The following is a 13,701-nucleotide window of genomic DNA, read 5'->3' as shown; positions in this document are numbered from 1 at the left end:
ACTTGGCGCTTTTGTTGGTAATGGTCCTAATTCTGGATTGCAGTAAGATTGGATATTACTCATGTTTAAGTCTCTGTAAAGGCTATCTCCAAAAAGGAATTGTAATTCCAAAAGCTTGAAAATTTCCTTAACCAACAGAATTTCATTTATTCATGTATTTATAGCCTTCACCTGGCCTATAAGTTTCTGTGCATAAGACAGAAGAAGTAGCAACTTCGGTATAATTGTGGAAAGAAAAACTCTCGTACTAATGGAGCACAAAAATTGACATGTGCAGTAATTAGTCCAATGGACAAAAACTCCGACACTTCGGAGGAATAAAAGAGTGGGGAAGTAGAGGGTTTTTGCAGCCGGTTACGGAAAGAGGTGCAACTTTTCTGAGACTTAACCGCTACTCAAATGCCACTTTATTTCTTCAGCTATCTGTTTTGAGAGAATTACCTCGTACTCACATTAACGCAGATACAAAAAATAATTCTTACCCATGACATCATTGCTGTCAAAGCTTTCACATCTGACACCCACAAAGGGTCTATTTTGTATTTTATCTATCTATAGATATATCTATGGTACAGTGTAGCCACCATCAACAGCCAAATCACAACCAGTTGTGTAAGTAGCAGCATCAGAAGCCAAGTACAAGTAAGCACCAACCAACTCCTTTGGATGCCCCTCTCTTCCCAATGGAGTCAATTGCACCCACTTCTTTTGCAATGCTGGATCAGCAAACGTAGTTAAATGAGTTGAAATATAACCCGGTGAAACACTGTTTACTCTAGCAAACGGCGCCCATTCAACCGCCAAAGATTTAGACAAATGTTTAACTCCGGCTTTTGCTACATTATAAGCTGCTTGTAATTGAGGAACATTGACAATCGTCGCTGACATAGATGCTGTCAATACCAATGAACCTTTACCCTGCTTTCTGAAAATTGGGCCAATAGCGTGGGCACAGTAGAAAACACTATTCAAATCGGTATCAATAATCTTGTTCCACTTGCTTAAATCTTCAACATCAATCTCTGGTCCTTCGGTCCAAGCAATACCAGCATTGGCAACAAATACGTCAATTTTACCAAAATCAGATTCAATTTGTTTGACTGTCTTTTGCACTTCCTCGGCAACCCCAATGTTACAACCATATGCAATTGCTTTGACGCCATATTTCTCTTCAAGATATTTGGCCTTTTCATCGGCATTGTGGGAATGGTACCAAATGGCAACGTCGGCACCAGCCTGGGCAAAACCTTCTGCAACAGCCCAACCAATTCCTCCCGAGGATCCAGTGACAGAGGCTACTTTTCCCTTGAAGGAGAAAAGGTCCACAATGTTATCAGATACTTTTGGAGCAGTAGTTGGCAATGGGCCCAATTCTGCATTACAGTAAGAAATGGTTTCTTCTTCTTTACTCATTTTTGTGTGTAATCGGTTAACAAATGTGGAGAAGTAGGTGACGGGGTAGCAATTGTGAGCACGGTAATATCTTTGTCTAAATGGTTTAAGATATCTAATGTTATTTCTAACAAGATATTTGACTAAATAACTAATGTTGAGATACTTATGGGGTAGATAAAAGCTAAAAAAAAAGCATGAAAAAGGAATTGAAAATCAAGGTCAAGGAAGAGGGACAAATTGTTAACTATTTATACTAAAGTATTTGACATTAGAAATCGGTTAGTTTGACTAAATAACTATTTGAGACGAAACGCATGAGAAGCAAAAGGAATTATATTGGAATTGGCAAGTCGGGATTGATCTTTATTGTTCTCCTTTTTTCTTTAGTTTGCTACTGTTTTCGGAAATTAAAGTTTGCGACTTTTTTAAATCCGGAGTTCCCATTTTATTCCATGTGACGAATCTCTCTCATGACTTTCTAGAATCGAATGATATGCATGAATCACAAATCATAAGGACTACAACAAAACTCTTTCTTACTTTATATATTTTATATTAACAGGTGACTACTAACTACATACGAATGTGTTCTCAAAAGTATGTATGAAATTCCTAATCGCAAAAAATGATTGTCCTTTTTCTAATAAACACGCTTGGCTGGTGGAACTGGTTTACAGTCATCGTTATCCAAGGTATGCTTGATAACATGTCTATAATCTAAACGTACAGGAGATCCCCATGCATCTTGGTATGACAATGTGTGCTTTCTCCAGTTGACATCATCTCTGTCTGGGTAATCGTCTCTTGCATGAGCACCTCTTGATTCTGTTCTAGCGGCAGCTGATGCAGCAGTTTGAGTAGCACAAGTCAACAAGTTTTGTAATTCCAAGGTTTCAACCAAATCACTGTTCCAAATCATTGAACGGTCAGTAGTCTTTACGTGTTCAAATTGTTTATCAATGGCACCGATCTCTTCAACACATTTGTCCAAAGTATCTTGAAGTCTGAAAACAGCACATCCCTTTTGCATTGTCTTTTGCATACTCAATCTAATTTCGGCAGTGGTTTTATCACCATCAGCATTTCTTACTTTATCAAAGTTGTTGATAGATTCGTAACCAATATCCTTACTGTGTGCTTTGATTGGCTCACCAGGCTTCAAGTTACCAGCAATAGTATGAGACACAGCTCTACCGAAAACAACCAAATCCAACAATGAGTTAGCACCTAATCTGTTGGCACCGTGGACTGAAGCACAAGCAGCTTCACCACAAGCCATCAATCCTGGAACAATCTCATCTTCGCCTTTATCGTTCTTTTTCAAAACTTCACCTTGCCAGTTGGTTGGAATACCTCCCATATTATAGTGGACAGTTGGCAAGATTGGAATTGGCTCCTTGGTAACATCAACACCGGCGAAAATGTGAGCAGTTTCAGAGATTCCTGGCAATCTTTCTTTCAAAACAGCGGCTGGAATGTGGGACAATTGCAAGTACATGTGATCCTTTTCTGGTCCAACACCTCTACCTTCATTGATTTCCATAGTGATGGCTCTAGAAACAACATCTCTTGAAGCCAAATCCTTGGCATGAGGAGCGTAACGTTCCATAAATCTTTCACCCTCGGAGTTAACCAAGAAACCACCTTCACCTCTGGCACCTTCAGTGATAAGACAACCGGAACCGTAGATACCTGATGGGTGGAATTGAACAAACTCTAAATCTTCCAATGGCAAACCAGCTCTAGAAACCATAGCGTAACCGTCACCAGTACAAGTGTGTGCAGAGGTACAGGAGAAGTAGGCTCTACCATAACCACCAGTGGCAATAACAGTTCTGTTGGCAAAGAATCTGTGCAAAGTACCGTCTTCTTCGTTGTAAGCAACAATACCAATACAAGCACCATCTTGCATCATCAAGTCCATGGCAAAAAATTCAATAAAGAAATGACAGTCATGGTTCAAGGATTGACCGTACAAAGTGTGCAACAAAGCATGTCCAGTTCTATCGGCAACAGCACAAGTTCTGTAAGCTTGACCACCCTTACCGTACTCTTTTGATTGACCACCAAATGCTCTTTGGTAAATTCTTCCTTCTTCATTTCTTGAGAATGGGACACCATAATGTTCCAATTCATAGATGGAAGCAGGTGCTTCTTTGGTCATGTAATGGATAGCGTCTTGATCACCCAACCAATCTGAACCTTTAACGGTGTCATAGAAATGCCAATGCCAGTCATCAGGGTGCATGTTACCAAGGGCAGCGTTGATACCACCTTGAGCGGCAACTGTGTGGGATCTTGTGGGGAACAATTTCGAGACACACGCAGTCTTGTAACCGGCCTCAGCAAGACCGAATGCAGCTCTCAAACCGGCACCACCGGCACCGACAACCAAACAGTCGTATTCATGGTCAACGACGTGGTATTTTTGGCCCATATATTTGGCGGCATTAAATTCCGTTCCTTTAACGTTGGCACCTTGCACTTGTGACCTGATTGAGCTGCTGGAGAAAAATCTCGTCAATGAAGAAGTCTTTGGGCGTAATGATCTCAACATGATGTCAAACTAAATGGAGTGTATATACTCTTTGGGAATAAATAGTAGTAGTTGTTTAAAAATCAATCCAGTTGATCCAGACCGAGGTTTAAATGTAATAAATAAAAAAAAAGGATACTTTGAAAGGATAGTATCGAAATATGACTTATGTTTAGTAAATGAAAATACTAAAATTACAGTCTCTCCTCGTGGTAGGTCTGTTTCTGTTGGTGAGTTACTGGAGGAAACCTTTTTCAAAATTGGTATTTTGAAAATTTATTACAAGTGAGGGTGTTTGGTAGGAGAAGGACTAAAAAGAAAAAAAAAAAAATAAAAAAATTTGTCTGGAGAATGTCAAAAAATGAACCCACAACTACAAAATTGGGCGTATATATTAGTGATTATGAGAGTAAGAGCTCAATAAGATGCTATTGAAATTGTTCAAGATTCAATACGCAGTATAAATATCTTTGGTGGAAGCATCATGGAGAGAGATACACCTTTTTTAGGTACCACTGCAAACATGGATTACAAAATACTGCGATTTGATAGGTCGAGAAAAATTATGGAGTCGGAAATACAGCCGCATAGATTTCCCCATTGGGATACATATATTAATTGTTTCTTTCCTTATAATTCCGGGACCATTAAAATAAAATTTCTTGGAGGGGAGCTGTTATGAACTACAAGCGAACAAACAGTTGTAAAATTAATCACATACATTAAGCTAATAACGGGAAAATACAAAGCAAACTCTGAACCACTGATTATGGTACCACTTGAATTCTGAGTCTCATCTTACTTCTCTCGCAACAATATCAATGGGAATCTTCTGATCTCCAATTTTTTTATAGCCGGATGCTGTAACGACATAGGCTGACAGTTGTTGCCCCCCAGGTAATGGTACGTTTTCTGTAATGAACAAGCCTGCAATATCTTTAAAAGACAACAATCTCTCTAATAAGCCACTTTTCAATTCAATTAATCGTGTAACCAATGGCTTAAGAAAGGTCATTTGCAAAACTGCATCCTCAGCAGTTAGATTTGCCCTCAAATTATCAGTAATTTGTTTATAAATGGCCTGCTCTTCATCGTCGTACGTATAAACACTAAAAACCTCTCGTTTTGCGAGACTTGAATCGTCAGTCGCCACCTCGAGATAATAGTGTCCCAGTGGATCGGTTTGGAAAAAAATCGGTTTGTTGTCAAACTTCTCCTTAAGTGGAGAGTCGCCCTTGACTTTGGTAAACAAATTCAATTGTCTAGTAGCTGAATGAGCATGAGCGACAAGTGTTGCAAACGCTATGAATTGGAAAATACGCATCTTTAGTTGACTCTAGTTTTAATCAACGACTTTTGCGGTCAAAAATCGTGTCTTTTATACTATTCCTCTAGCACAGGCACCGAAGGGGTGAGCTAATAGCAGGTGCATTCATGCAAACATATCTTTGGAGGTTGGATTGCTGTATGTACATATCTGCGATAATGTGCTACACAATGTGTAAAGCTCATAGTTAATTGCAGATTTGTGCCATGAGAGACGTATAAAAGCCCCAGTACGATGAATCCAGAACTCCTCCTTAGGGTCAACCCCTTGCTTGCAAGATGCATAATTGGAATGCTACTTTACCGCAAAGAAAATGGCTTGTTCGATTGCTCAATTTGGTTGCAAATGGGAACACCCGTGTCGGAGTTTTATGTTGCTCAATTATGTATATCCCAGAAGCAATTTATTTAACTAAAGAAACAACATCATACTATGCCTTAGAAAGGCCCTCTTCAGTGTAACCATAGAACTATAAGTGTGCAAAGGAATGTGGTACTCTCCTTGTCCTGTTCTCTCACTCCCTTTGCCCCGTTACCAATTTTTCTAGGTTATTGTTGAGTTGAGAAAACAAAAAATAAAAATAAGGACACACCCACACTAAGATCTATTTAGAGCACCCATCACAACCTTACCGCAACAGAACATGGATGAGGATTTAACTAAATCAGTTTGGGATGATGAATTTGACTCCAATAATCCAAATGCAGACCAAGCAACTAGCGGGTTTGCCGATGGCATAAATGCAACGTCATCCACTTTCGGTCAATCCATTACGCCCTTAGCTAACGATTTCCAATCATATTCAATTGACGACCCATTTACCAACCCTTTTGAAGACAAAAAGCCTCAAGATGAAATTTATGATGATGCAGATGAGGACGATGCACATGATGAGGCAAATTTCAACTCGGAACAAGAGCAATTACATGAGATCAAATCAGAAGAGAGGAAGGAGCTAAAGAGTCAAATCATGTCTGAACTTACAAATGGGTCCGAGGACAGCGATATTTTGACACTGAAATTGAATGAGAGGACACCTAAAAGCGTGAGAAAAACCGACGAATTGTTCCATGATAGAGAATCACCCGTTAAACTCGTTTCTCTGGGTGAAGATCCTGCGTTGTCACCCAGTAGACCTTTGAATGTCAAAAAATTTAAGGCGACCAGACCTCGAAAGTTCAGCTCAAAGACTAATGTACAACATTTGAGGTCCTCTCAGTCAGAATCATCCGATGTGTCGTTAGGTCCATTAGGTGGTGCAACTAAAGCCCCAGAAGACCCAGCTGCTGACCCAGCAGATCAAAGCAAAGCAGAGACTAAAATAGAGGATGACGGAAAAAGCGACCAGAAGGACAGGGAAAATCCCGAAAAGCAGCACCTGCACAACAAAGATGATAATGGCTTGGATATCACCGTTGGCGATCCGACAAAAGTGGGCGACATAACTACAGCGCATATTGTGTACACCATTAGGACTAAAAATAAAAACCCTGAGTCAGGAAGCTTTTCAAACATAGAGACAGCAGAAGTGACAAGGAGGTATAAAGACTTTAGATGGATCTATCATCAACTCCAGGCGAACCATGCTGGTAGAATTATTCCACCGCCCCCTTCCAAACAAAGCATAATTGGCAGGTTTAACGAAAAATTGATAGAACATAGAAGATTTGCTCTAGAGAAGATGTTAAGAAACATCGCCAACAAGCCTGGTCTTGCTAATGATCCAGATCTTGTATCATTTTTAACCAATGACGGCGACGGAAGATTCAACGAAGGTGGACTCGAAGATTCTACTATTCACGAAGGAGGAACTGTTAATTCAAACTCCTCATCTGCAGCCAATGTTGCCGCTAGTGCGGCCGCCGCCTCGACCGGTTTCATGAGCTCGTTGTTTTCCATGTCTAATAAGTTTGTCGACCCTGACCACTTTTTCGTGGAGAAGAAGAATTACCTTGATGATTTGGAATACAACTTGAAACAATTTGCTAAAACAATTGATTTAATTGGGACTCAGCGACAAGATATGATTAATATTTTAGAGGAATTGGCAATCACTGTGGAGGAGCTTTCGGCCTTGGAAATTAGCAAAGCCACAGGAGATCTACTCAACGCTTTCAGTGAGGTCGAATTTAAAATAAAAGATAATTTGGATAGGCTCAACATTTCAGATCAGTTGACTATAGGGTTTACCATTGATGAATATTTGCGTATCATTGAATCTATAAATTATGCGCTACAAACAAGAATAAAAGTCTACCAGCTGTTATCATCATTAACGACGCAAATAGACAAACTATCCAGAAAGCAACCCCTTCTGCCAGAGAGAGCCTTTGAAGTCGAAAAGCTTAAAGAGAGACAGAGTGACTTGAAGAAACAGTCTGAGCAAATAAGTGATACAATAAAAGCCGAGTTGGAAGAATTTGAACTCAACAGGATCGATGACTTCAGAAACAATGTTGAGATTTACGTTGAAAGTTCTATTGAGTCGCAGAAGGAGTCTATTGAATTGTATGAAACATTTTATAGTCGGTATATGTCTTAGTAGAAGAAAGAGAGCAAAAAAAGAAATAAAAAGGAAAATATCAACAGATGACTCAAAGTTTGTCAATACAGGGTTCGCGACTCATCTTCTCCCCACTTCTAACTTTTGAAAAAAAAATAATCTTGCAAAGAAAGGGCATTCTTTGATTGAGAACACAGCCGCAACCATGAGCATTCAAGTGCACTTTAATGATATCAACTTATCAGTCATATCTATTCTGAGGCCGAAGCTTTGGATTTTTGCCAATTCGATAGTACAACTTCTATATGACTCAATTGGAGATGAAGAACAACACCGCGATTCCTCCGGAAGCAGCGAAGATAACACAGATAGAGATGATGATGACGACGACGATGAGGATGTTGACGAGGATGAGACCACGTCAGGAATCAAAGACATCGGGGTCCATTTTGCAAAGTTGAGCACAGATTTTAACGGATCAAGCCGGAAACCTGTCGACAACTCGAGCAAGCCACAGTCACACCCACATTCTGCAAAATTTCCTTCCATTGAAGGACAAGAAGAAGCGCCAGAAGACTACTTTTTCCACGTTGCATTGACGCCGACTGAGTGCACAATCGTTTGCTCTACAAATTTGTCCCTCAGGTTTTTTGATCAACCATTAAAGATGTGCCAAGAACTAGATTACACTGATGTCGAAATTCTACCGCAGCAATACTTGAGCTTGATTGTAGATTCTGATGGGGGATATGACAGATCTAGTAGGATCTTGGAATTGACTAAGCCACTATCGGAAAATGACATATCGTTATTGTACATCTCCTCACACTTTAACGACATAGTTTTGATTCCATCCGAGTTGAAAGAAAGGGTTGAACGTATATTGATTCTGAAACATTTTGTCTTTTCAGAATCGTCAAACAGTTTTATATCTACGTATGATATGGATAAGCAAGAGCAACCGGCCTTGTCAGAATTACATAAGAAGACCTTTGAATTGTTAGCAAGAGAAGATATTCATCCTCAAATTCATGAAAAGAACAAGGTATTACTAACAGGAGCTAGACCGGGAGAGATAAAGTATTGTATCTTGAAAACGATTAAATTAATCTCGTTAGCAAGCACCTTACAGCCGTCATACTTTGCAATTACCAGAACATTCTCCAATGAATTAAGTTTAATATTACCAAAATCACACAAATTGAGATCTAAATATGGATATAAATCAACAAGTACCATCGGATCATCTCAAGACGTATTAGTGCCCATTGCAATGGACTTGTCAAAACTTCCATTAAATTGTACAGGTGTCGTAGCCGGATTGGCAAACAAATTGATTATAACAGGAGGAAATGTACTTGAAATTGGATATTTGTCAATGGCAAAGTCGGGTATAATATTGATACCTAACGAGGATTTAGATTTGGCGAGGAACACCTTGAGTGAGCTTTGAGGGCGCGATTGACTTATGAAAAAAGGTTGATTGATGACATGACTTGCAGTAGGGAGTTCTTTAAATGGTGCTTGATCAACGTTGAACTGCCAGGGTACATCAAATTAGAAGCCCGCTTTTCCCTGACGCACTTGGCTGGCATCTTTTTCTTTTCAAATCTGTCTTCCAACCACGTTAAAGCTGCCGGTATTCCTGAGAATGCCTCCACCATGTGGTTATAACTTAAATCCTCGGAAAATTCCAACTGTGCACCCTGTTCACACCATTGGTCTATCAATTTATATATTTCACTTATTGGCGACATTTCATTCAACATTGAATGGTAAATAAAGATTGGTAACTTTGGCGCCTGTTTACCCAAGAGACTGTTTTTGTTGAAGTAGTATTTGATGATTCCATTTTGCAAAAAGTTTTTGTAAACGTCAACGTTGAACTTGGAGCCAAAATAGTGGATTGCCGCTGATACTAGACAATAGTTTCTCAAGTTCAACCCGTACCTGTGAATTGCGTATTTAAATCTGGGATACTCGTTTCCCAATCCATTTAGGATATTGACAACCAAACCAGCATATGGGCCTCCATCCACATTTTCAACCAAAGCACTAATGTTGACGATAAGACCCCCTAATGCAGCCCCTACAATTTTCAACTCTGGCGCATATTGAGGTTGAAGGATTGCAGCCCAAGCTGATGCAAATGCACCACCAGAGTATCCCAACATTGCAAAGTGGGCTTCTTTGTTAATAAACGTCCTGGCGGCCCTCATAGCGTTCATTACTGAAAATGCTGAAATTTTTGCTGCCGGAAATGACAGTTGCGGCCCCTCATAGTCTGGTATTAGTACAAACCACCCCTTAGATAACGCCGCCGATATAAATGCGAGCTCGGCTTGGATTTGGAAAGTTTCAAAAGACCCCGAAAGGATTGCATAAGAAGGACGACAATCCCCAGTAGCAGAGTTTTCAAAAGCCTGATATGCTAATATTTTGCTGGAGTCTGCGTTCGGAGGTTCCAATATGGTTGCGGCAATTACATTTGGATTACCAAACGAGTCCTCTGACCTAATGAGAAGCTGCCATGATATGGCTTTAATTGGTGCCAAGTAAGAACGTATTGGGACAGGAGGTTGTCTCACCTTTAGTATTTCTCCCAAGCGCATTCCATGATATTCTGTGGGCGGTTCATAAAAGCCGTCCAAATGAGGAGGCTCCAAAGCGAGTACTTTCAGCGTTAATAATAGCAACCATATGAAAAGTATCATCTACGGCAAAGACTTTTTACTGAGTTACTCAAGCCTCATCATAGGAATGAATAAATATGCCTCCTTTTATGACATATCTTGTATAACAAAAAAAAATAGACAACGGTGAATTTACCACTGCAAAAAATGTAAATAATGACACAATTTAAATAGAGCACGACAGGAGTTGACGTGTTAAGGTCAATTTAGTCGTTATACGCCATTTGTGTAAAGTTCTTTTGTCCTTCTCAGCGGAACTTGGTAGCGAGACATATCCCATACAAAACGATTTTGGTGAAAAAAAAAAGATGAAAAAGAAAAATTTTAGAGTACACCTTTGAACATACACACTCAGTATTACTGCAAAGCATTCGAGACAAAGATCAATTTGTTCTAATATAGTCACAGAGTACAAGCTGTATAATTTATCAACCGATTAAAGCAACAGAGAAGAAAAAAAATGTTTTCAAGATCACGTAGGACCCTCGATCATTCTGCAAATGAAAATTTCGATGATTCAACCTCATCTTATGCTGGATCCAACAGCAACAGCAATTCTGGAAAGCATCATTTCAATGGTTATAATAACAACCTGTTTAATGCTCACCTGAATAGCAACTACCACAACCATTACGGCAATGGTAGTCTGATTAAAAATGTTCAGGAGAACAAGAATGGGAAGCCATATAGCATGGATGAGGTGTTCCAGGTGTGGTACGATAACCAGGACAAGATAATGAACTCAGAAGTGAAGACAGATGGGAATGAAAACTACAAAGTATCCAAGCCGGAGCTTATCTACCACTTGACTTTACAGGAGCAATACCAGAAGAACAACCCAAATTCTGGAGTTCAACTGCAAGGTGATGCCCGTCAGGAAAACCTCGTCTCTCAAGATGGCAAAGAAGGCAATTTTTCTACCAAAGGGAACGCTGAGAGATTTAGTGGTGATAACATTTCTGAGTCATTGAACAAATTGAATTTGTCGGATGAAAAAACTGGGCAGATCCCTTTGTCAACAAATCCATTGAGTTTTGAGAGGACTCCCAGCTTTCATGGAAGTTTTGGGAACAGCAACTCTGTTAGCTCGACTTTTTCGACTGAGCTCCCCCCAGGTCTTTCGCAACCTAAGGCACTAGTTTCATCTGACAAACTCGAATGGCTTTATATTGACCCCTCTGGGAATGAACAGGGTCCATTCAACGGTGATATGATGCAGGAATGGTTTACCGGTGGATACTTGGATCTTGATTTGAGAATAAGAAGAAAAGAGGAACAGGAATTTAAAACGTTGAAAAGTTTATGTGATGCTGTACAAAATTACATCCAACCTTTCAAAGTTCCTTTGCCAGATTTGACCAAGAAGGAGCAAGATTTTGGGTTGGGAAACAGACAGTCGCTTCACAACTCAATCCGTTTGCCTTCATCGACTTTACCACAGTCTATGTTTGCCGGCGACTTCATCAATTCACCGGCCAATGAGACATTTTCGGCCAATCTTAACCTGCCAATGACTAATTTGAGCAACATAAACACTGGCTTTCCAAGTGGACCAGGCTTTACAGGAATTGACAATTTTAATCCACTGGCAGCCACATCTGCAACTCATGATAGCTTTGACCAAAACTTTAATTTGCCTTCTATGCCATCCTTATTGCAGCAACAGATTCAACACCAACAGAAACCATTGCTCTCGAGAAATAATAGTAATTGGGCAGTTGATACAGGTTCGCCGCTTGTGGGCCAAGTATCAGGTCCTGCTTCTGCAACTGGTTCCAGTGCCGGTAATTTCATTGGTGGTTTGAATAATCACGGTGCAATTGGAAATCCACAAATGAGCCAACCTGCTCCAGTTTCGCCATGGATATCGAGTGCTAACCTTGGCCAATCAGTTTCTCGAATCAACTCTCCTTTTACGCCAGGAGCAAGTACTAATCATAATGTGGGTGGTTATCCAGATGTAAGACATGACTCCTTATCAGGCAAAGAAGAGGATGCGAATGAGAGCTTGGTTATGAATTCGGTTGTTACAGATATTTTACAAGATGACAACGAACCTGCTGGTACCTCATTTGCTGAAACTAAGGAGGAAGTTACTCCTACACCTCCAAAGAAGACAGCCGGCGAGATAAAGAAAAAAGACGAACCTGAAGTCAAAGTAGCAGAAGCGGAAGAGGAGATCACAGTTCCACCTACCAGAACTGTTGATTTGAAACCTGCAAAACCACAAGCGTTGGCGCCATGGGCATCCAAAACAAAAACTGACGATGCTAAGCAACCAAACTTGTCATTGAAAGAAATACAAAAGGTCGAGTCTGAAAAGTCTGAACAGCAAAAGAAGTTACAAAGCAAATTAAAAGCCGAGCAGGCCCAAAAGGCATGGGCAGCCAATGCAGCATCAGAGAAGGCAGCTGCTATTGAACAGGAGAACAAGAAAACACAACTTCCGCCTACATGGGGCGCTGCTTCTGACTCAACTCCCGTGGTGAAGTCCTTGGCCGAGATTCAAAAAGAGGAAGCTGAACTTGCCAAGGCCAAGGCCAAGGCCGCTGCCGTTGCCGCTGCTACAGCTACAGCACATGCTCAATCAGCCCCATTATCGGCTAGCACTTCCACAGGTACCAGCTTCTCTCCTAATTTGTCATTTGCCAATGCTTTAGCTCATGCAGTGCCAAAGGAGGAGACCACTGCTTGGACAACTGTTGCTTCTGCCAAAAAGACGCCATTAAAAACAGCAACTGTTTCAAGCACTTCTACAGGGGTACCAGCATCCAAGCTAACCCCTCAATTGTTACGTAACGTGTCTGCTGCAAAAACAAGCACTTCTTCAGTCAATTTACAAGCTGTTAGAGAAGACTTTTTAGTTTGGGCTAGATCGCAAATGACTAATCTTTACCCATCAGTATCAAAGAATGACTTATTAGAAATGTTTATCACATTGCCTCACAATTCTCCCGATACGCAACAATTAATCTCAGAAACCATTTACGCGTCAAGTACCACAATGGACGGAAGAAGATTCGCCCAAGAGTTTGCTAAGAGAAAAGGCAAAGTGGAACAGACCTTGGGACGCGAAGCTGCCAAGGACTACACCAGCTGGTCATCAGCAATCATTTCCAGTGCTGACAAGGTTCAAACTGTTGATGAAGATGGATGGAGCACTAGCGTTAAAACTAAAAAGAAGAGTGGATCTAGAAAGTGATTCCGTGTATAGCGAGAGATGTATATGTAAGGCAAATTAATTGAC

At 40.4% G+C, this 13,701-nt stretch overlaps 7 protein-coding genes across 7 annotated transcripts; 3 read left to right on the top strand and 4 right to left on the bottom strand. All coding sequences in view use genetic code 12, as the record gives it.

Moving 5' to 3' along the window:
• Positions 1–564: 564 nt before the first annotated feature.
• On the bottom strand, positions 565–1,413 carry CANMA_000694 (SDR family oxidoreductase; the record flags this gene model as incomplete). The annotated part of the gene is made up of 1 exon (XM_051818073.1): positions 565–1,413. One exon carries the CDS (start codon positions 1,411–1,413, stop codon positions 565–567), a length of 849 nt encoding a protein of 282 aa, XP_051673767.1.
• A 622-nt stretch (positions 1,414–2,035) lies between these two features.
• Positions 2,036–3,952, bottom strand: SDH12 (Sdh12p; the record flags this gene model as incomplete). The annotated part of the gene is made up of 1 exon (XM_051818072.1): positions 2,036–3,952. The coding sequence occupies one exon, from the start codon at positions 3,950–3,952 to the stop codon at positions 2,036–2,038; it is 1,917 nt and encodes a 638-aa protein (XP_051673766.1).
• A 772-nt stretch (positions 3,953–4,724) lies between these two features.
• Positions 4,725–5,255, bottom strand: CANMA_000692 (uncharacterized protein; the record flags this gene model as incomplete). The annotated part of the gene is made up of 1 exon (XM_051818071.1): positions 4,725–5,255. The coding sequence occupies one exon, from the start codon at positions 5,253–5,255 to the stop codon at positions 4,725–4,727; it is 531 nt and encodes a 176-aa protein (XP_051673765.1).
• Positions 5,256–5,901: 646 nt separating this feature from the next.
• CANMA_000691 (sorting nexin 1) lies at positions 5,902–7,800 on the top strand (the record flags this gene model as incomplete). The annotated part of the gene is made up of 1 exon (XM_051818070.1): positions 5,902–7,800. The coding sequence occupies one exon, from the start codon at positions 5,902–5,904 to the stop codon at positions 7,798–7,800; it is 1,899 nt and encodes a 632-aa protein (XP_051673764.1).
• A 166-nt stretch (positions 7,801–7,966) lies between these two features.
• Positions 7,967–9,214, top strand: CANMA_000690 (uncharacterized protein; the record flags this gene model as incomplete). The annotated part of the gene is made up of 1 exon (XM_051818069.1): positions 7,967–9,214. One exon carries the CDS (start codon positions 7,967–7,969, stop codon positions 9,212–9,214), a length of 1,248 nt encoding a protein of 415 aa, XP_051673763.1.
• Positions 9,215–9,227: 13 nt separating this feature from the next.
• On the bottom strand, positions 9,228–10,373 carry CANMA_000689 (uncharacterized protein; the record flags this gene model as incomplete). The annotated part of the gene is made up of 1 exon (XM_051818067.1): positions 9,228–10,373. One exon carries the CDS (start codon positions 10,371–10,373, stop codon positions 9,228–9,230), a length of 1,146 nt encoding a protein of 381 aa, XP_051673762.1.
• A 541-nt stretch (positions 10,374–10,914) lies between these two features.
• On the top strand, positions 10,915–13,656 carry CANMA_000688 (uncharacterized protein; the record flags this gene model as incomplete). The annotated part of the gene is made up of 1 exon (XM_051818066.1): positions 10,915–13,656. One exon carries the CDS (start codon positions 10,915–10,917, stop codon positions 13,654–13,656), a length of 2,742 nt encoding a protein of 913 aa, XP_051673761.1.
• Positions 13,657–13,701: the final 45 nt, after the last annotated feature.

The sequence above is a fragment of the Candida margitis genome (genome assembly GCF_024628925.1).
Source record: "Candida margitis strain CBS 14175 chromosome Unknown scaffold18, whole genome shotgun sequence".
In the NCBI taxonomy this organism is placed as follows: Eukaryota; Fungi; Ascomycota; class Pichiomycetes; order Serinales; family Debaryomycetaceae; genus Lodderomyces; species Lodderomyces margitis.
This window is presented reverse-complemented; position numbering and strand designations above follow the sequence as displayed.